Source organism: Pimephales promelas, chromosome 23 (assembly GCF_988280905.1).
Source record: "Pimephales promelas chromosome 23, fPimPro1.hap1.1, whole genome shotgun sequence".
NCBI lineage: Eukaryota > Metazoa > Chordata > Actinopteri > Cypriniformes > Leuciscidae > Pimephales > Pimephales promelas.
In genome coordinates, this window is record NC_142791.1 from 640,642 (window position 1) to 662,441 (window position 21,800).

Sequence of the window (21,800 nt, forward strand, 5' to 3'; positions counted from 1 at the left end):
ATTAACTACATGTCCTTACGTGTTAGAGTTAGGGTGCATGCAATTATTCATGATTTATTGTCATTACTATAGTTACTACATGTAATGTGTAAAAAAGCGTTAGCTAAATAATATTATTATTAATTGTCATTAATTGTAATTGTAGGTTATAATAATTATAATAGATAGCCTACCACATTCAATTATTTCTTCATTTTTAATAATATATACAAACATTTATTGTGTTATTATTAGACAGAATAGGCTAATTAAAGGTTAATGTTTTTCATGAGTCGCACCAACGCCTCACTGCGCACGAGGCAAACGCTCTGATTTGTCAAGGTCAATTAATGGAGCCGGCTTAAGGGATGAAAACCCCAAACTCGCACGCCCTCAGGGGTCCCCAACGTAAACCGCATTAAATGCCATGAATTCATGTCCTCCAATTAAGATCATTTGGAAGTTGTCATATATATACAACTGTGATGTACTGTTACCTTACCACGCTGTTTATTTTTACTTGTGTGTGTGTGCAATTGCGAACGGGTCAAATAAAACTCAAGAATCTCAACATTTACTAATACATTTTTAAAATCAAATGTGAACGTGAACATTTTTATGAACTAACATTATGGTTAATTAATTAATTTATTCTTTTATTTGTCAGGGACTGATAATGCACCATGTAAATATGTCAGAATTAGTAAAAGGAAGCGATCTTCTATTTATTAGTATGATGATATAATAAATGCTGTAATATTGCTCGTTTTAGTTTGTGCTAGTTAATGCATTCACTAGTGTTAACAAATGAGTGTAAAGTGCTATTGTTGTCAGTGGTGCAACTAAAATAAATGGAACATTCATTGCATATACATTATTATTATTATTATTATTATTATTAGTTTCATGAATATTAAGTTAAAAAGCTACATTTTTGTGTATTTTATATTTTTATTGGTGGTCCTCTTTTGGTTTTCAACAAGATGGCTTCCTTTTAATGAGGCTTTTTTTTTGTTTTCTGACAATATGGAGATTTTTTTTTTTACTTGTCACACACACGTTGTCATCATATTTGTATTGTATATATAGCCTATTTAATAACTAAATAGCTTAAGAATAAAAATGAATCTCACTTTATTGACTAATTAATTAGTGAGTGATGATACTTACTGATCACGTGATTTTTTAGGGTTGCTTTCGGTGTGTTTGGAGCAGCACCCCTGCACCTTTAAGGCTGCAGAAGAGAGAGAGAGAGAGCGAGAGAGAGAGAGAGAGAGAGAGAAGGGGGGAGTTGTGTGCTGTTGTGTGATGCTCTGGTGCTGATGCTGAGCTCTGGAGTGATCAGTGCAGCAGGGGAAGATGCGCGTGCTTGCTGACTGCTGGACGGTGCGAGGTGGTGAAGAAGAGGGATGTTGCTCTGAGTTCAGCTAACAGCCATCGTCTCGATCCCGTCACGCGCTGGACTCGCGCGCTCAGAGCTTTTTTTCTTTTTAGTTTCTTTTTCGTTCTTTTTTTTTCTTCTTTTCTGTTAACTTTTAAAATGATTTGTAATCATTAATAATTCAGTGGATTTACTTTCCCGCTGTTTTATCTCCCTCGCACGCGACTACACCTGTGCGCAGTGCCCCTCTCAGTAAGCGCGCGCTCTGACTCAGCATCGCACCTGCCCGCGTGCACCACAGCTGGATCCCGGCTCGGAGACAATCAGCGAGCGCGAGCTCCGCTTCAGATGCACCCTTTCCACTGGAACTACTAATTACAGATATTCATATTCCTGCGCAACGGGGGAGGATTTTGGAGGAAAAGTGTGCAGTGGGCAAAGACAAATCTTAGTTTGGAGATTGAAAGGAGCGGGGCATGTGGATATTGGCCATCATCTTTTTCCAGTGCATTTTGAATGGTGAGTAGTGTTTTTTTTGTTTTTTTTACGATGCATCCTGGTCTAGTCGATTTATCCTCTCGTTAATTCACAACACCATTTGTAGCCTATATTATTTTAAATGTTTGCAAACAGAATTTTAGTGCTAATGTCATAACTTGTGTCATAAATATCATGCATGCAATTTCCCCCCCTAATAGTTTTAAATATCGCAAATTAATTTGTGCAAATAATTCAGGTGAAACCAGTACAACTCCTAAATAGACATTTAAATCGTCTAGTCACTTTATTACATTTAACAGCTTATAAATAATACAAAAAAAAAAAAAATGATTATGCAAATACCCTGCATCAAGAATGTCAAAAAAATATGAATCCTTTTAGGACCAAACCTGATTTGATGTGACACATTTTTCCTTCCCTTTCTTAGCTACCTTATTATATTTTACATATAGCATTTTACATATAATATTTTATTTTAAGCGAAAAACAGAGTTTTTAAAAACACACAAAATTTAGAAAATTAAAGTGATTACGCTGTTTTTGTTGGTTTAAAAAGCACCAATAAAAGCATCTAATAAAAAGAAAAAGAATAAAAAATGTTTTGCTTTATCGTGGCATAGTGACACAGCCGCCATGTTTCAAGAAGCAGCACTGAAGCGTTGAATAAAAAAAATAACTCGCTGTCACTCAATTGGCACTTTACGGAATGACCTTTTCACAAAACATTTATTCAAAAAAAATAATAATGTGTGTGTCCGAATCATATCGACCTCTAAATAAAACCAATTCTACCGCAGATGCTCGACAGGAGGCAAGTGTTGATGGCTTTAAAATGGAGAGACAGTGAGTGGGTGCTGGTTGCTGGGCTAAATCAGGATGGGTGTGTTTGTGGAGGAAGAGAGAGAGAGAGAGAGAGAGAGAGAGAGAGAGAGAGAGAGGGGGGGGGGTTATGAGGACTGGGGGAGGAAGCAAGGAGAAAATGGGGCCATTTAGGTGGTTTTAACAGAGTAACACTGTGGAGCATTAATATCAAACCCAGGCCACTCCACATCAACTGACCGGCGATAGCAAGAACGGGAGATGCATTTTGATAGGATGCACACACACAGACAGACAAAGCGTACACCGCAATATTTTAGCATAAAGGGTGTTGTTGAATGCCATGAGGCCACATTTTATTGAATCATACGTCTAATTTTCAGTATTTTGAAAGATATTTTCCCAAGCTGATGAAGACACAATCGTTTAACCTCAATTAACGGTGTATCAATGAAATTGATTATCATTTCAGAGGGATTTTGTTTTGGGCCAATTGAGTGGTGCATGTCTACTGAACTGTGTTCAAATGAGCATTTGTAAAAAGCATTTTAAGTGTTTCTCTTTGAATCAATATGGTCCCATTTGTGCCAGTGCTTTCTAGTGGTGTATGTGGGTCTCTGAGGCTCCATTGATCAGCGTTCTGATGCAGTGCAGTGAGCTCTCTCTCTCTCTCTCTCTCTCGATCTCGCTCTCTCAATCTCGCTCTCTGGCCAGTGTAGCATGTTTCTTGTGAGTGTGTGGGGGAGAGAGAGAGAGAGAGAAAGAAGCCATACAAAATGAGCCTTTCATGATTTGGTTAAGCTCACAGCCTAGTTCTCCACTGGTCTCTATGGAAACCCCTGTAGTGTGTGTGTGTGTGTGTGTGTGTGTGTTGGCGCAGTGGCCTTGGAGCTTCCTGCACAGGTGACCCCGGAAGTGTTTCCGCAATGACGTTTGAGGTGTTTATCTGGAAGGATTAATTTGAAATTTCATCTTTTTTCCTTGTTTGTTGATCAGTGCAGCTCGTATACTCTTAGAAAAGCAGCTTCATTGGGTTTTCATGTAGAACCCATTTTAATGCAGAAAAGGTTCTCTATAAGTGAAGTGTAGCCGCTCTGAACCAGACCGCAGCGTCTGTCGCTAGTGTGGCTCTTGAGACCAGGGGAGTGAGGTTTACACACAAGCTGGCCCTATCCGGGTCACGGCACCAACGTAACCCCTGAGGTTCTACCGCTCCGAGTGAGGTTTAGCTGTCACTCTTAGAAGAAATGGTTCTATTTAGAACCAGAAATGGTTCCATCCCCCGCTTCATATATATGGAACTCCAAAATGGTTCTATATAGAACCATTTTTTTTGGTAAAAGGTTCTATTGGCCAAGTATGGAACCCCAGGGTTCTATATAGAACCCAGAGGAACCCTTTTTTTAAGAGTGTATAGAACCTTTTAGGTGTTCCAAATACATTCTATAGAACCTTTTCTTCTGCACAGCCTCCATTACATAAGCAGAAATGTCTTCCTGATGTAGTCCATCATTTTTTATCTTCGATCACCAAAATGGCATATTTAAACGTTTTACCTTGCCTTAAAGTAGCTTGAATATAACTCTACACTCATTTAGTATATGTGGTTCTATGAATATGCAAATTAGGCCCGCCTCCACTCACTCACACCAGATCTACTCGTTGATGACCAGCTAGTTTCCTGTAGAGCGCTGGCGCTTGCAACGCCAAGGTCATGGGTTCGATTCTATTCAGGAAACTGACTGGTTCTATATGGAGCGCGTATAGAACCTTTTCTTCTAAGATTAATACAATTTTCATACAATACTTTCGCACTGCTTTTGAATTGAAATTGAACAACAAATGTTTTAGCATGTAAAATCATGCTGAGTTGTTTTCAATGGCTCTTGTGTTGGTGAAGAGCTCTCGAGACCGCGTGCGTATTAACACACAGATGTAATTGGAACAACACGAGCGAGCGTCCTCGCACAGACGGAGCCCAAAGTAGGTGCCATGTTGTTTTTGTAAACTGATGCTAGGGGCCAACTCTGACACACACACACACACACACACACTCAAATGGACACGAGTAAACAGCGCGGCGGAGAGCAAAGTGCCCAATCAGCTGTCGCTTTCCACGAGATGGTTTTAAGAGAGCTTTTAGCCGAGTCCAGATCAAACAGAGCAAAGTGTGTGGGCATATCCATCTCTGTCCGCCTGGGTGTTTAAGACCAGGGCCTATAGTTACAGTCCTCAAAGCAAAGCAAACTCATATTGTTCTACATTCTTCATTGTTTCCATTGTCATTGTTCCTGAACGCACATAGAATGTGAAGTAAAGCAAATATTAATATTATTGTGTTTATAGGCTATTCTAAAGTGTTTTCGTTTTCATCATGTTTTTTTTTTTTTTTAGAATTAAAACAAAAACTAACTGAGATTTAGTTTATTTATGAATTGTTTTTACAGATATAACAAATATACATTTTTTTATTAGACATACTTTTGTTATCTTTTGATTTTTTTTTTTTAAAAAAAAAGAACATAATTTACTTTAATTATTAATATTTATTTTACAATTTATCTCACTTATATTAGGGACAACTCTGTCCCCAAAATATAAGTCAAGGTCAAGGTCAACCTTGTTTGTAAATGTGCTATATAAATAGTCACTACTGCCCCTGTGCAGATACAGAAAAACAGCATAAAACAACATACAATAAAGCATAATAAATAACCAAATAAGACCCTTATAAAACAATATATGCCCAAAAAAAAAAAACACAGTAAAAACAGACAACAAATAAAAACTATCTTAAAAACAATTCTGGAAAAAAAATGTCACAGCTCAGCTTGTGTTAAACGCCAGTGCAAAAAGATGTGTTACGTTGAAAATATAGTTATGTTGAAACCGTTTTATAATTTTCTTTTAAAACGTACACCGACTTACTTTGTTTTATTTGTAAAAAAAAAAAAAAATAGAAAGAAAAGCATAGCATTTAAAAGCGACAATCAGATGTTTCATATATACAGAGACCATATTTGTGCTTTTTAATATTGTATAAGTAATAAAAGAATTACCTGGGAAGGTTAAAGGTGTGCCAGTATAAGCACAATGTGTATTAGAAATAAACATAAACATGTGGAGCGAGTGTAGAACACACACACACACACACACACACACACAGCTCGACTCAACCAGCTCTTTCTCCACTACATCAGTAATTCCAGGAGTGGTTTGGCATAATGAGATTTTGATGATGAGTTTAGCGAGAAGTAAGGCTGATCAGTGTTCATATTCTCCATCAGCAGGAAATATGCCTGACAGACGGCCTGTGCTGGCCGACGCAATGTGTATTTATTTCCTGCTTTGATGACTTGGCAGAAAAAGCACTTGGTGTTTTACACTGATGAGGACTTTCAGGCGTGTGTTTTTAGTAAAGAAGCTTGATGACTTTAGCACACACACACACCACACGGTCAGACCAGACTGAGTCTGTTATTGAGAAAGAAAAGAGTTGGAGAGGCTGTTTTTGCTGAGCCTTCATCTATTAGAGGTGGAAAGGAATGATGTGTACAACTTCCATCCATCCATCTCATAATAACTTTCATTAATAACAAACATTCTTAGAATATGATAATACTTAAATAATCATTTTGAAAATCACAAGTATAAATAGATATGACTTGACTCCAATCCATCCATCCATCTAATCTCTTAAATATTTTTAGTGACACTTTCATTAATAACAAACATTCTTATTAATTTGGAAAATCATTAGTACACTGTAAAAAAATATTTTCAAGATTTGTTATCACAACATATTTTCATTTGTCAAATCAATCAATTTAGTTGAGATAACTTATTATTTTGAGTTTCTGATGGTTAAATTAATCTCCTTCATTGTATTAACTCACTTTTTCCAGTTCAATCAACTTAAAATTAAGGCAACCCAGGTTACTTACTTTTTTAAGTTAAACCAACAATATTTTTTTACAGTGTAGTAATCAAATTTTTTCTTTAGTCAAATCAACTTAAATAATTTACTTAGTTCAGATAACATGAGTTTCTGATGATTAAATCAATCTCCTTCATTGTATTAATTCAATTTTTCCAGTTCAATCAACTTAAAATTAAGGCAACCAGGTTACTTACTTTTTTAAGTTAAACCATCAATATTTTTTTTACAGTTTATAGATAGATATGACTTGACTCGGAATGTTGGCTAAATGGCTGTAATTTTAGCATTTCTTTTTAATGCATGTTAATACTTTAAGGAGATTATCAGTCATATTATTTGTATGTCATAATACTGGTTGATTTTAATGTAGTTACCAAATAAAGTTTTAAATATAATTTTAATCTAAATACAATCATAATATATTTTTGACATCTCAAATATTCATATTAAAAATCAACTAGGGTTTATGAAATTCTAATCTGAATATTGTAGGTCATATTTATTTTTATTTTATTTATTTATTTATTTGACAGGGACAGTGTACATTAATTGACATTACTGTAAATGCACCAGAATTAGCCAAAAGCCTTTTTTTTTTTATCTTTTGTCCCTGGACAGATCTTAAAATTGTCTATTTTACATATATAATGTTTTCTCCTCAATATCTATGTTTTTGTTTTGTTTTTTTATGATTCCTCCAGAGCATTCTTTCAAGGAAAATCAGTGGAGAACGGGTTAAATGTGGTCCTCTGCATGTGTGATTTTGGTCCATGAGTTAACACAGTGTGTTTGTCCATGTAGAGCGGACGGGGGGGATAATGGGCAGAATTTCAACACCCAGAAATGTGTAACATTAACAAAGATCCAGCAAACGTCTGGCCTCGGGTCTGTTCTGTTTCCACTGCGTTCTCTATCGGCCCGTCCCCAGAAGTGATTATGCTAATTGCTGTTTGATCAGATGATTAAATTATAATTCGATTAATCCTGAGCACTAAATGCTTTGAATACATTTACATCTGCTTGGCTGCGTTAGTTTTCAGCGAGGAGAGGAGCTGACCTGAGAACATCAGCACACACACGTGTGTGTAGAAACTGAGACGTCGGATACTGTACGCGAGACGCTGAACACCAAAATATACAGACTAGTGCCCAACGAAGATTGATATCAATATCTTAAGAGCCAGATGTAGTATTTGCTCATGTATGTGTGTAATTAACATACAATTCAGGGTGACCAGCAGTCCTGTCTGTTTTTTATAAAGTGATGAAAATGTCCTGGTTTTCAAAAATATAGATGGGCAAATAAGGAGATGAGAAAGAAAACTAAAGATGTAAATATATTTTGTTAGTTCATTCAAGTTTGTGAGAGCTAGTTTTGTTCAATTTGGAAGTATTTATTTTAGTTTTTGATTATTTATATATTTATTTTTCTAAAACAGAACAGACAATATTTGATTCATATTTTTGAAACCCGTAAAACGTGTTGAGGAACCTCTGAGGAGCCTATCTGAATTTGTGTCTTGTAATATAACAATTTTCTATCCATAAAGAGGAGGCACAGCCTACTTTACATTGACATTAATAAGGCATCTTTGAGTAAACTTGTGTTTGCGGGCCGAGTGTCCTGGTTAGTCAAAATATAGTCACCCTATAACATATATACTCATATTGTTTAAATAAAACTTTTTATATATTTTCATGATAATATTTAGTCAATTGAAAAACGACAAAAAATTGACAATGCGGCATTTGATTTTGTTAAAAAAGAAAAAATTTATATTTTTGTCTACCATAATGAGACATTATTTGATTCATATTTTTAGATGATGATTGACAAAAAATATTAATTTTGCCCTTTTTTTTAAAAAACAAAATCAGATGTTGCATTGTCAATTTTTTGTCATTTTTTTAAAAAAATCCGATTTTTTCTTGGGCTTAATTTATTTTGCTTGTCCAAAATCTGGGAACTGAGTGGGAACTGTGGATCTTTGTTTTTTTGCTTTTTCACCTGTGATGCTCCCATGGGGAACGAATCTGACCGATAAAGACAGCGTGAGTGTGTGTGTGTGTGTGTGTGTGATAAACACAAGGGAATAGCTGTCCTTACTCTATAAACTAATTATTCAGAGGAAGCCCTACAACCTTTTAGCGATTGGGAAAGGCTCTTGGCCTTCCATGTGGTCAGATTTGCTGACATCGCATTGGCTGCCATTTTTGGAAGGTGGATTTTGTGGTGATGCCGCGAATTATAAATAACGAGCCAATAGGCTTTACCAAAATCTTAATTACTTTCTAGTCAGCTGCATGTGTATTAGGGGAGGGACATTATAGAGATCATTTGATTGAACACAAATCTATGAGAGTCGTCAGTGTTTTTGCCTGAAGAGAAAGATGGTATTAAATGCAAATTGACTATACAGTAGGAAGATATATGAATCATGATTCTGTCTTCTACCGATTCACAAATGTCAAAAATCTATTTTCTAAAGTGTTACACCTCTTTAACTTGGCTTTTGACACATTAGTGTGTTATTAATCACATTATCTCATGTGATCCCGTATACAGTTATCTATTGCGCTTGCATGGTCAAACACACACACACACACACACTGTGTGAAGTTTTCATGTAAACACAGTCTGAATGTAAACTAAACAGATGTGTAACAGTCTTTTAGATCCTCGCATTCATTCTTAAAGGGACAGCAGCCTCATAAACTCTTGCCGTCTGTTTCGTTCATTTTAGGCGATGTTTACACGGAAACCATCTATAGAGAAAAAGCAAAAGTGGCGTTGCGTTATCACTTTTTATTCTGTGTTTAGACGAGCGGGAAATCTGCGTGCATGTTGACGCAAAAGTGTGTGAAATTCGATGTAGTATGCACTCCAGGCAGCTAGGTGGCGATGTGAAGCACTGCCACACAACAACACCAAGTACGCGAGCCTGCGTTCCTTCTTCACTGTCTAGCAGACTCTCGCGTTTTTACTGTTTACACGGGAACGAGACGGTGGAGCGTTTTTAAGATTTCCACTCTGGAGGGTGGTTTCACTTTTGTGCGCTTTCAAGCCCCCCCAAAAAAACAAAAGACACATCCGATAAAATAATTTTACGATTTCACCCGCGAGCGTTCTTGTTTAAACAGGGCCTTAATTTAAAAAATCACTCACTGCTATTCACTATTGTATTGTATCTTTAATGTGAATCAGACTATATAGTGTCTGATCATTCAAATTTTCCAACAAGCCTACATGTTGCGTATAGGCTACTGTACCTGATAAACTTTAATCTTATTCATTTTATTTCCCCTATTGCCTCTTTGTTCCCCTTTTTATAACAAAAATGAAATGAAAATTCTTTATTACAGAAGATTGCACTTATTTTATAATATTGTGTTGACTTTGATTGTGTTCACATTTAATTCAGCGCATTTTTTTCAAGACCGCAGTCAAATAGGAAAAGTAACACAAAACAGTGAACTAAAAATTAAAAGCTATCCATAGGCTACAGTATATCGAATTGAAATTTGATTAAAAATCAAGAACATATTTTTAATCCAATCGTGACGTCAAGAATCGAATTGAGGTGCAGAACATTTTGTTTTAATTTACTTTAGAGTTGATTTGAAAGGACAAGTGCATTTTTACAAAGAAACATTAAATGGTACGTTTTTAAGTATAAAGGCCGAAATATTTGAATATTTTTATTTTTCAGTCAAGTCAATAATTCGATTTGTTGCTTAAATAAGTAGACATGCATATCTCAGTGGGTTACTGCGTGTGAGTTGAGCTCGTGTCCTCCTCGAGATTCAGACATCAGCGGCGGCCGTAATTGATGTAGATCCGCGGAGGCCGTTTGATCTCGTTCTCAGCACCAGGGAGGCTCTAAACGAACGTTTGCTCTGACATTATTCAGATGATATTCAAATCATCTCACTTAAGAGATGAAAAAAAAAATCACACACACACACACACACACAGAAACTTGACTTTTCCTGTGGGACTTGTGCTGCTCTCACCCTTTCTCGGCATCTGGGGATTTCTTCGGCTTTACATATTGGCAGTGAGCGGGGGTCCATTAACTCAGACACGCCTGGGCTGTGCTTAATATTCACCAGAGCAAATTGCGGTGCTCCGCTACAGCTCCCCGATGCCAGGCCCGCCGTCGCCCCGGGGCAGGGACAGGAGTTCTGCTGATGCGCGCTCCCGCTGCACTCTCGGGCTTCCCGCGCGCGCGCCTCGAGCCCGTGACGGGGAGGAAACACCCCTCCTGTTCACTGCAGCACACACCAGGGCCAAGACTTCATCCTCAGAGTCAGAGAGATACTGATCTTGTTTTAAGACATTCATCATAATGTTTGTTTATTATTAAGCAATTGATCATGAAAATCGATGAATTATCCCAAAAATAATTGGGTCCTTTAAAACCTGTTTATTTTTAATGAATTAATCATGAATATATTTAAATCATCTAAAAACCATCCATGTTCTATTTTTTTTTTTTAAAAATTGAATGTTTTTTTATATAATTATTTTTCTGAATTTTACATCATAAAAATACTCAAATCATTCAGTGGATTTGATCCAATTTGCAGATTTAGCACCAGGTTATTCAGGGTGTACATTTGTGAACTTGGCACAATGGTAGTACCATTGGATTTGTTTATTTTTGAGAATTACTGTATATATGTGCTCAATTCATGATTGAAATATTAAAATCACGTACACTGTAAAAAATATTGTTGGTTTAACTTTAAAAAAGTAAGTAACCTGGTTGCCTTAAAATTTTAAGTTCATTGAACTGGAAAAAGTGAGATACAATGAAGGAGAATGATTTAATCATCAGAAACTCAAAATGATATGTTATCTGAACTAAATAAATTATTTAAGTTGATTCGACAAAAGAAAAAATGTTGTGATTACTACAGTACACTGTAAAAAAATATTGTTGGTTTAACTTAAAAAAGTAAGTAACCTGGTTGCCTTAAAATTTTAAGTTGATTGAACTGGAAAAAGTGAGTTAATACAATGAAGGAGATTAATTTAACCACCAGAAACTCAAAATAATAAGTTATCTCAACTAAATAAATTATTATAAAGTTGATTTGACAAAAGAAAATATGTTGTGATATCAAATCTTGAAAATATTTTTTACAGTGTAGGCCTAGTTTTGGAATGGGTTGGGGCTATTTCACTTATGAAAGCAGTTCATGACATTTTTCAAAGCTTCCAAAACGAGGCAAATTTATTGCATTAGTGTAGGCTACAGTTAGAACTTTTCGTAGAAGGGTTTAATGTGTCTGTCCTGAACAGGGTTGTAAGGGTTAATGCCATGCGGTTTGCAGGGTAAATATTGATCGCACATCACATCACTTAAATAAATCGCCTGGCTAGTTTTGAAAAGAGTCTCGTGACGGCTGCTTACACACTATCAGTGGTCAAATGTTAAAGACAAACCCACATTTCTGCTCATCCTAAATGCTTTTGTCATTCTGCTCCTCATTACAGTCAGACCTGTCACACACTCATATACAACTCATTGCTTTTTGTTTTCTTCTCTTCTTTAGCAACTAAAAAAATCTGAAAATGTTTTTCTTTTAATCTGATCTTAAAATTACTCTCTTTTTTCAAAACTCTCAGATCTTCATAGAGTGCCGAAGTTATGACGTCACTTTGTAGGCCAAAACGCGCTAGTGAGTCACTCCCGGTTCCCTCGCCCTGAAGTCTATGGGTTTTAGTTCGACTTTGTTTTTGGCGTTTTATTCCATTTAAATATCTAAACGCTACTGTGAAGAATAAAAAAAATATAAAACGTTTAAATCTGCACATGTGAGGGACATTGGTTATGCTAATCTTTGGTCGCTCCTTTTAAGTTATCTTGAGTAAAACCGCAAAAAATTCATGAAGCACATACTGGCACATACAAAAGACCTGAACCGGAAGCGATACGATGGACCAGAAGTAGGGTAAACTGTTTTCCGGTGACAGCGCTAGCAGTTGCAGTCGGAGGACAAATGCCGAGACTAAAACCGGTCAGTCCCGTTGCTTACGGTTACCTTTTAATCTTTCAAACCAAAGAAGAAACAACCATATGTATCACTTCACAGCTTTAATGTCGTGTTTTCATGGAACAACTGCGGAGAAGTTTAATCACGGCAGACGCGTGTGAAGGAGGAAGCAGATGTTGAACTTGAAATGTAGTGGTGATGACCGATACTTTGAAAAAACATGTTTATATATTGCACTCGATTATTATCCGATTTGCACATCATGCACTTTTATTTATTATTAATAAGTATTGGCAAATTAAAATTGTTTGTAGAAGATGTTTTCTGCAACGTTCTTTCGTTTTACCATGGGTGCGCTTTAAGCCTGCTGTTTACATGTGTGTGCAAGCAAGAGCTGGAACATTTATTAAAAGTGTAGAATACTTTCCGATCCGTTATATATAGTCTTATACATTCTGACATTTGTGATTTAAAAAAATAAACATATTAAAATAACTTTTAAAGTTGTGTAAACACAAGCAGTTTTTCCCGTGAGCGGGAATGGAAAACCAGGAGTGGATCAGGAGCGGAGTGACCACAGAACGGCAAGAGTGGAGAGAGGAACGTGATTTTACTCCAGTCCAGGCTTTGATTACATCTCCATAAGCAGGGTGAACCTTCCGATCCATTCAAACTAAAATTATCACATTTATTACACTATTTGACGGCCTTAAATGACTGAACACATCTGCTATTCTTACTTTTGTCAGATATATGAATGATTGAGAGAAAATAAGCTGTTCACAGTCCATTTTGAGAATGAATGTCGATCGTAGCTGGTCGTATTGTTGTCGTCTGTTTCTGACGTGATTTAACTTCTCACCAGTTGTTCCATGAAAACACGGAAAGCTGTGAAGTGATAAATTAGGTTGTTTCTTCTTTGGGCTGACATAAACATCATAAAAAGGTAAGCAACAGAACGGACCGCTTTAGTCTCCGCTCCGAAAAATGTTTACCCTACTTCCGGTCTCGATCACGTGTAAGCGTCACAACACTTTGTTAAACACAGATCTTATTTATTTGCGATTTTACAAAAGACTATTGTGAAAATGCATAGCTTTTAGATCGAGGGATCGAGGTGGCCTACAAAGTGACGTCATGACTTCAGGGCATTTCAGAATGTTTGTAAAGTTATTGTGTTGGGAGTGCACGTCTCTAGATCAAAGAATCTAAGCTTTTAATGATCATGTTAACTATGTCTGAATTTCCACCACGTCTGTTCTTGAATCAACTGTTGAAATGTAGATTAGGCTTCTGCCGGCGGTGTGTCTCCCTCCATGCAATTTACTAGTGTTGCCATAGGGACGCTTCGGCTTTTGCCACCCGGAAAAACGTCTTTTATTGTTGTGACGTCATGGTGAATTGTCGTATTTGTGTTCCGAAGATGAACGAAAGTCATTGAGGGTGAGTCACTAATGATGACGTTGGGTGAATTACCTTTTAAAGTAGAGTTTAGGGGGGAATAAATGTTACCCAGACCTTCATCTTAATCTCATAGCAAAATACAAGCTTGCCTGACCACATGCCCTTAGATCAGCTTGACTTTAAATGGCCTCTGCTCTTGAACTGTCACATCCTCACCCCATAAACATCACCCGAGTCCAGCCCGTGTTAGAGACCCTCAGCGGGTTTACAATGATCGGCAGTGACAAAGAAAGCGCGTCTCCGTGTTTCAGGCTGATAAGAATCGCTGTTAATCAAACAGCCTGAAGCACTTTCTAAAAAAGCCAGATTAATTATAAATTCATTCAATTCATATTTGAAGAGTCGTGTCTGGCCGTTTCTATCTTTTAGATAATAGAGAGCAGACCGATTGTGACTGCGTCGCGAAGCGTGCTGGCTTTTACTATCTGAATATGAATCAGATTGACAGACGCTGAGCTTGCAGATTTGTAAGGATGAAGAGTCCATCAGTGCTCGAATCCTGATGTGCTAAATCAGATCAATCATGTCTGGAGAACAGATGCTGTCTTTATTTAGCGTCTAATGGCTTCTTAAAGTGAAGATATTTTGCCATAGCAGCATATTCTGAAAAAAAAAAAAATATATATATATATATGAAGAGTTCAGATGCAAAAGCCTCTAAGTGCCATTTGAAATTTTCTTCTTTAATGATGATTTTTATCAAGCTTGTATATTTAAGTTCAGTGATTTCACTTAAATGGCAATGATAATTACCTATTAATTGTTATTTAAGTGAAATTACTGAACATAAATATACAAGTTTGATAAAAATCATCATTAAAGAAGGAAATTTTAGAGGCTTTTGCATCTGAACTCTTCATATAGAAAGGTTTATAATAAATATAGATATATCAAAAATAGGCATAGAATGTAACATTTATTTATAAGAAATATGACATATGAGTCAAATAATGTAAATGTTTCACCTGATTGACGTTTGTTTGTTAAAATAATTATATAGTTTTATAAAATTGTATACAGTGGCAGTGCATATAATATCTGTTAAAATGCTGCCATGCATCTGTAGATTCTCAGTACTGACAAAGTCTTTTAATATTTAATGATTATTCTTAAGATCTAAAGTTGGTTTGATCTTACACGGGTGCTTTGCTCTGGATTATCAAGAGGGTTTTAATGTTTTGTGTACAAAAAGAAAGTACACAGTGTTGGATTATAAATATGTTTAGGCTTTTGTGTTAAATGCTGAAAAAAAGAGAACGATATTAGCGCATTATTGTCAAGGGTGTGTGTGAAGAGGAAGACAAGAAGTCGAATTTCCAAATTCAATAAACTTGACTTACATTAATTCCACACACACACACACACACACACACACACACACACACAGAGTACATAACCAAAACAACAGAACAGATGAACATGACTGTGACAGCAATATAGATAATAGATATAAAATGTTAAGTTTTTGATATGTCTCTCTTTGTTATAAAATAAACTCACTGGCTTTTAAAAGGGATGTTGCGACGTTGATGAATTGTGTTGAATTGTACCTGTTTTTCAAGTCAAATAGGCTAGATAAGAAATGTGCGCCTTTTATTGTTTTTTGTTTGTTTGTTTGTGTTTGTCTGCTGATTCCACTATTCCATTCATCTGTGTTTTTCAACTACGGGTATACATTTTATTTGTATGCACTTTTGGACAATAGTAGCTTTTCCATGGCCTCAAACTGACCTCCATTATCTATAAAATACTCCAGGGCACTCAAATTGGGTTTGGTTCCCAGTATGTCCATCTGTTATACAAGAATAAGTTATATGTGAACAAATCAATTCAAATCCATTAGGGCTTTATTGGCACGACTGTGTTGCTGTAAAGTAATGGCCATTAAAATATAATAAATGAGTGTGCTAAAACATATGAAAAAGGATATAGTTTCATTAAAACAAGGTTCGGCACTCATTCCCTAAAAAAAAAAAAAAGCACCAGTGGAGAAATTGCCCACTAAGCTGTTATTTAGCCCAATTTCCGATACAAAGATTTAAAGGGATAGTTCACCCAAAAATGAAAAGATTTTTCCTCTGTATTTGAGGTTTTTGTCTATGCAAGCATGACTCTGAATCTTGAATCTAATGGTCCGTAGTGACTAAAAAGTGCCAAGACTAACTGTTTTAATATATGTATGAGCTGTTAAAGTAATGCGTCCCTGGAGATGTGAAGACCAGCTGTGACAAACAAGCTGTTAGTACTTTGAAACAGAGAGTTGGGATTAACTCACTCAGCGCTTGTTGTCTCCTGCAGTTCTCAGTGAAGACCTACATTCCAGCTTGTATTTTGTCAATGCATCTCTGCAAGAGGTAGTGTTCGCCAGCACCACGGGGACTCTGGTTCCCTGTCCCGCAGCAGCGGTGCCGCCCGCGACCCTGCGCTGGTATCTGGCCACCGGCGAGGAGAGCTACAACGTCCCAGGGATCCGCCATGTCCACCCCAACGGCACTCTCCAGATCTTCCACTTTCCTCCGTCCAGCTTTAGCAAAGTGATCCACGACAACACTTACTATTGCACAGCGGAAAATCCTTCAGGGAAAATTAGAAGCCAAGATGTTCATATTAAGGCCGGTGAGTGTTTAAAGATCATATAGATTGTTGTTGCAAATGTTTTAAAGACACAACAAGACGTGAAGGTATTGTGGGTTTGAGGCTAATCTGTATGTCAGTGCACTCATGAATGTTGACTAAACTCATTCTTTCAGCTGATATACACAATTGAAATTTACAGTGACTAAAAATAGTGATGACTCATCGTGCACAACGTCCAATCCAATTCGTCCAATTTCGCTGGGTTGTTTTAACCCAAATTTGGGTCAAATATGGACAAACCCAAATGTTGGGTTAAAAATGTCATTTAATCATTTAACCCAAAGGCTGAGATTGTCCATATTTGACCCAAAGACGGGTTCAAACAACCCAGCGTTTTTTTTAGGGTGTTAACTTGAAGCAAATAATTGCTCACAATAACAATAACATAGTTTTTACATGCAGATTTATGCAGAAGTAAATTTCACATAAGAATTTAAGGGATAGTTCACCCAAAAATAAAAATTCTGTCATCATTTACTCACCCTCAAATTGTTCCAAACCTGTATGAGTTTCTTTCTTTTGCTGAAAACGAAAGACATTATTTTAACGAATGACAAACACTTGATGACATTTGACACCCATTTTTGGGTGAACTATCCCTTTAATTTGGCCAGTGAAAGTTTGTTGAGTAATTTAGTTGAAGCAAAAAATCAACTTTATTAATTTTTCATGCCCCTGTGCACGATGGTAACACCAGAAAGGTTGAGTAGGTTTTACTTAATTTGATTAATTTTATTCTACAAGTTTGAATGGAGTACTAATGTGGAATTTACTCTCTTTTTTTAACAAATAATTTTCCTCTTTGGAAACTTCACAGTATCTTGACTCGTTTTAAGGCCAAATGTGTTATTTCTGCGATGCCACTGATAATAAATGCAATAGAGTGCCGAAGTTACGATGTCACTCTGTAGGCCAAAACGCGGAAGTGAGTTAGCATTTTAACTCTACCGGTTCCCAAAAAGCCTATAGGATTTTTGAATGGGTTTTTGCTAAATCGCCTGAAATAAGGTCTGTGGTGAACAAAGCCTCTAAATATTTTCACGTTTTCATGACGTCATCACTTCGGCAGTCTATAGCAAAAAAATAATCTGTTCAAACAGGTTTCCCTCTCCCCATCTGTCATTGGTCAGACAAACAGATAGTCCTGTCTCAAACTCACGCCATTGGCTGAGCCGGTGTTGCTATGTTGGGCTGGTTGGATTCTCATACAAAAAGACCAATGTTTTGATAAGATGGAAGCTTGTTTCCGCCACTAAATAAAAAAAATGCAAAAAATAATTTTGACTTTTTATCTCACATTTGCGAGATATGAAGTCAGAATTGTGAGAAAGTTGCAATTCTGTGAAATAAAGTCGCAACTGTGAGAAAAAAAGACAGAATTGAGACTTTTTCCTCACAATTACGAGTTTACATCTCGCATTTCTGACTTTATATGAAGCAATTCTGACTTTAAAACATGCAATTGCGTCTTATATCACTCCATTCTGTTTTTATAACACATAATTGCGGGTTTATATCTCTCCATTCTGGCTTTATATCTCGCAATTCTGATTTTAAAACACGCAATTGCGACTTATATCACTCCATTCTGACTTTATAACACATAATTGCGAGTTTATATCTCGAAATTCTGACTTTATATGACGCAATTCTGACTTTATATCTCGAAATTCTGACTTTATATGACGCAATTCTGACTTTATATCTCGAAATTCTGACTTTATATGACGCAATTCTGACTTTATATCTCGAAATTCTGACTTTATATGACGCAATTCTGACTTTAAAACATGCAATTGCGACTTATATCACTCCATTCTGACTTTATATCACATAATTGCGAGTTTATATCTCGAAATTCTGACTATATCACGCAGTTCTGACTTTAAAACATGCAATTGCATCTTATATCTCGAAATTCTGACTTTATATAACGCAGTTCTGATTTTAAAACACGCAATTGTGACTTATATCTCTCCATTCTGACTTTATATCTCGCAATTGTGAGGAAAAAAAAGTCTGAATTGTGAGATAAAAAGTCTTTATTTTTCATTCTGTGGCGGAAACCAGCTTCCATAGATAGTGCCTTGGTGTTTAACTTTTTGCATATTGGTAAAAGACTAATTGCCTCTGCATATTAATCTAAAAGAAAGAAACATTTGAGATTTAAGGATTTTTACATATTATTTGACATATTCAGTGTGTATTTTTTAACCACTGACACGAGCTCTTTGTCTGTAGTTTTACGAGAGCCCTATACGGTCCGCGTGGCGGACCACACCGCGATGAGAGGCAGCGTAGCGGTCTTCAAGTGCATTATTCCTTCCTCAGTGGAGAACTACATCACTGTTGTGTCATGGGAGAGAGACACCGTGCCACTCGTCTCAGGTAGGACACTGGATGCATGTCTGCACACTTTGCGTGTGTTATGCAGTGTTCTTAATAGTTCACCAGGGTCATCTGCTCCAAAGTGGTTTGCCTCTGTGTCCGCTCGTTTCTATATAATGAAAGTGAATGGGGACATAAATGCCACTGACGTCAATGTTATTGTGGTTGCATTCTGCATGACTCATATCAACCTTTGATGATACTTTCATCTAGTTGTCAATCACTTTCAACATACTGACCAGGACATTCACTTCAAAATAGTTTTGCAACATTAAGATAAGTAAAGGAAAACATTTTGAGGTGATTTAAAAATATATACAGTAGGGCTATGGGTATTGACACAAATTTCACAATTCGATTCGATTTCGATTCACAAGCTTGCAATTCGATTCAATATTGATTATTTTGGATATCAGTTCCAATAAATGGCAAATTTTCACAAGGGAATCAAATCTCTTAACTAATGCTGTAAACTATGGGAGTCTAGTTGTTCTTCATTAGCCTAATATGAAGGTAATAATGAACTGTTTTGTAGCTATACAAACACTTAAATTACACTTTTATTTATTTTTATAATAAGAAGATTATATGAAATATAAACATTTAAATGGTGGCCAGATTTATTCAAATATGCATTAACTATTGAAAAACGTTAAGATTAGCTATAATGCATATTTAGCAAAATGCTCCTCTCTAGAGTTATTTTTTCTAGCTGACTAACGAGTTTATGTGGGTTTTCTGAGGTAAATATGACGATACATTGATCACAAGCTGTTTAACTGACGTCTTTCCACGGTTGAAACGCTGATTGAGCGAATCAATGTGACATGATCTGGATTTGGATAAGTTGTACTCTATCTTTAACACACTTTCAGATGCTCATTCATGTTTATTTGGCGCTGTGACTGGTATTATTAAGCCGGAAGAGAGATCAGCGCTGCTGCTTCTCCACAGCGATCTCACGCCACAGCGACAAAACGCTATTCATGTTTTTGAATTTCTAAAGAAAATGGACGTAATTTGAAAATTGAGACTTTGTTTCACATCAATAATAACAAAAGACAAAGATTATTGCGATTTTTTTGGATGCGCGCAGCCGCGATACAATGTCCCATTCATTCAAATGAAACAGGATGACTAATCGATTCTTGAGATTTAAGAATCGATATCGGTTCGTGAAAAAATGAGTATCGATTAATATCGAGAAATCGATATTTATTACCCAGCATCTCTAAGTGCAGTTTTGATGTTCCTGAGCCCTAGCTTTATTTGGTTTCCCATCAGTTTAGCTGCTCTTGAAAGCACATCCACATCTTTAAGTATGTTCTTGTCCTGTTGGTGACGACGTGAGATTTATTAGTCTCTAACTTGGCATGCTGTCACAGTAACGCTCTTATAAAGAGGCCCATCTCCCGGCTCACGGCTGTCTAATCCTGAAGAAGTGGACGGTGGCGGTCGTGTCACCGAGATTCACTGTACTGACCTACTTCCCTTCCAGACGCGCTTCTGAAAATCCGTATCAGCTAAATGAACGCTTGTCTACACAACTGTTTCCTTCCCTCAGGGCCGTCGGCTCGTTTTATGGGGCATTTAGCAAATTCAATAAAGAATCAAAAGTCGTTTAGACTGGGGAGCGAGCGGGGACATTTTTCCATAGATGTGTAGCGTTTTTCTGTTCGGGTAAAAGAGATATGTGAATCTTTTATTCATCTTTAGGGAGTAATGTGACAAATGTTCGCCTGCACTCTTTATATTCTTCAAACATCTCACGTCTTATGCTCAATCTCAATTTATGTGCACATTATATTCCTATATGAAGCCCAAGATGGGCCCAAAAGAGGAAATGTGCAATGAATCTGACAGATGTCTGTCATTTTATAGCGGCTGTCACAAAACATTAGCTTGCCGCTTGTCTGCGCGTGTTTTCCATCCTAAATATTTTATAGGTAAAGCAATATTCCTGCACACAAACACAGTTTAAACACAGTTCGCTGCGTGTGGAACACTTTCACCTTTCCACAGAGGCTTATGAGGGCATTTTGTTGGAGTATGTGTGTGTGTGTGTGTGTGTGGCCCTCTAAAATTTTCTAAAACCTATTCTTCTGCGATATGCTATAAATAAATAAGTTTTCTAAGTCACCTCATAAGAATAAAGCTATACTTTTTTGTTATAAAATAATAATTTCTATCAGTATTTCTGTCTGGTGCATTTGGACTCCATCAAGTATTGAAAAGTTTTAGTTTTTTCAGCTGTCATTGCTCGAGTCGGTTCCTCATTCAGTCTAGATGGATGCCCATATATATTTTGTGTAAGGTGAAGGTCTTAGAAAGCCATTAGCCCTCCTATTTTAAGAAGATCTGAGGTCTAGGACTGAGAGAGGAATTGTGATACGGTATGTAATAACAGCTAGTGGTTGAAAATGGTACTGCAGGCCAAATTCAAAATACTGGAGAGAGTTGTTTTCCTCAGACTCGACGCTCCCGCGGGTTGCCAGATTGAGGACGCACAATTGACAATGGAAGGTGACAAGCCTTACACTGTAAGTTGATTTATGCACATTTTAATACCCCTTTGAGCTTTTTAGATAGATGCCAACTCCTTTTAGGTCACGTCGAATCTGTGATCTCTGATTTCGTTCGCTGGCTTTCGTGATCGCAACACGCCGTTTTCTGCCAACTGGCAACCTA

At 36.7% G+C, this 21,800-nt stretch overlaps 1 protein-coding gene across 2 annotated transcripts in view; it reads left to right on the plus strand.

The window, feature by feature from the left end:
* Positions 1–21,800, plus strand: part of dscama (DS cell adhesion molecule a) — a 100,230-nt gene that overhangs the window by 13,568 nt on the left and 64,862 nt on the right. For both annotated transcript variants that reach the window (XM_039677029.2, XM_089126538.1), the window contains 3 exons: positions 1,169–1,879; positions 16,386–16,703; positions 18,966–19,112. In XM_039677029.2, coding sequence (XP_039532963.2) covers positions 1,837–1,879; positions 16,386–16,703; positions 18,966–19,112 — 508 coding nt within the window. In that variant the 5' untranslated portion in view covers positions 1,169–1,836. The remainder of the gene's footprint in view (positions 1–1,168; positions 1,880–16,385; positions 16,704–18,965; positions 19,113–21,800) is intronic.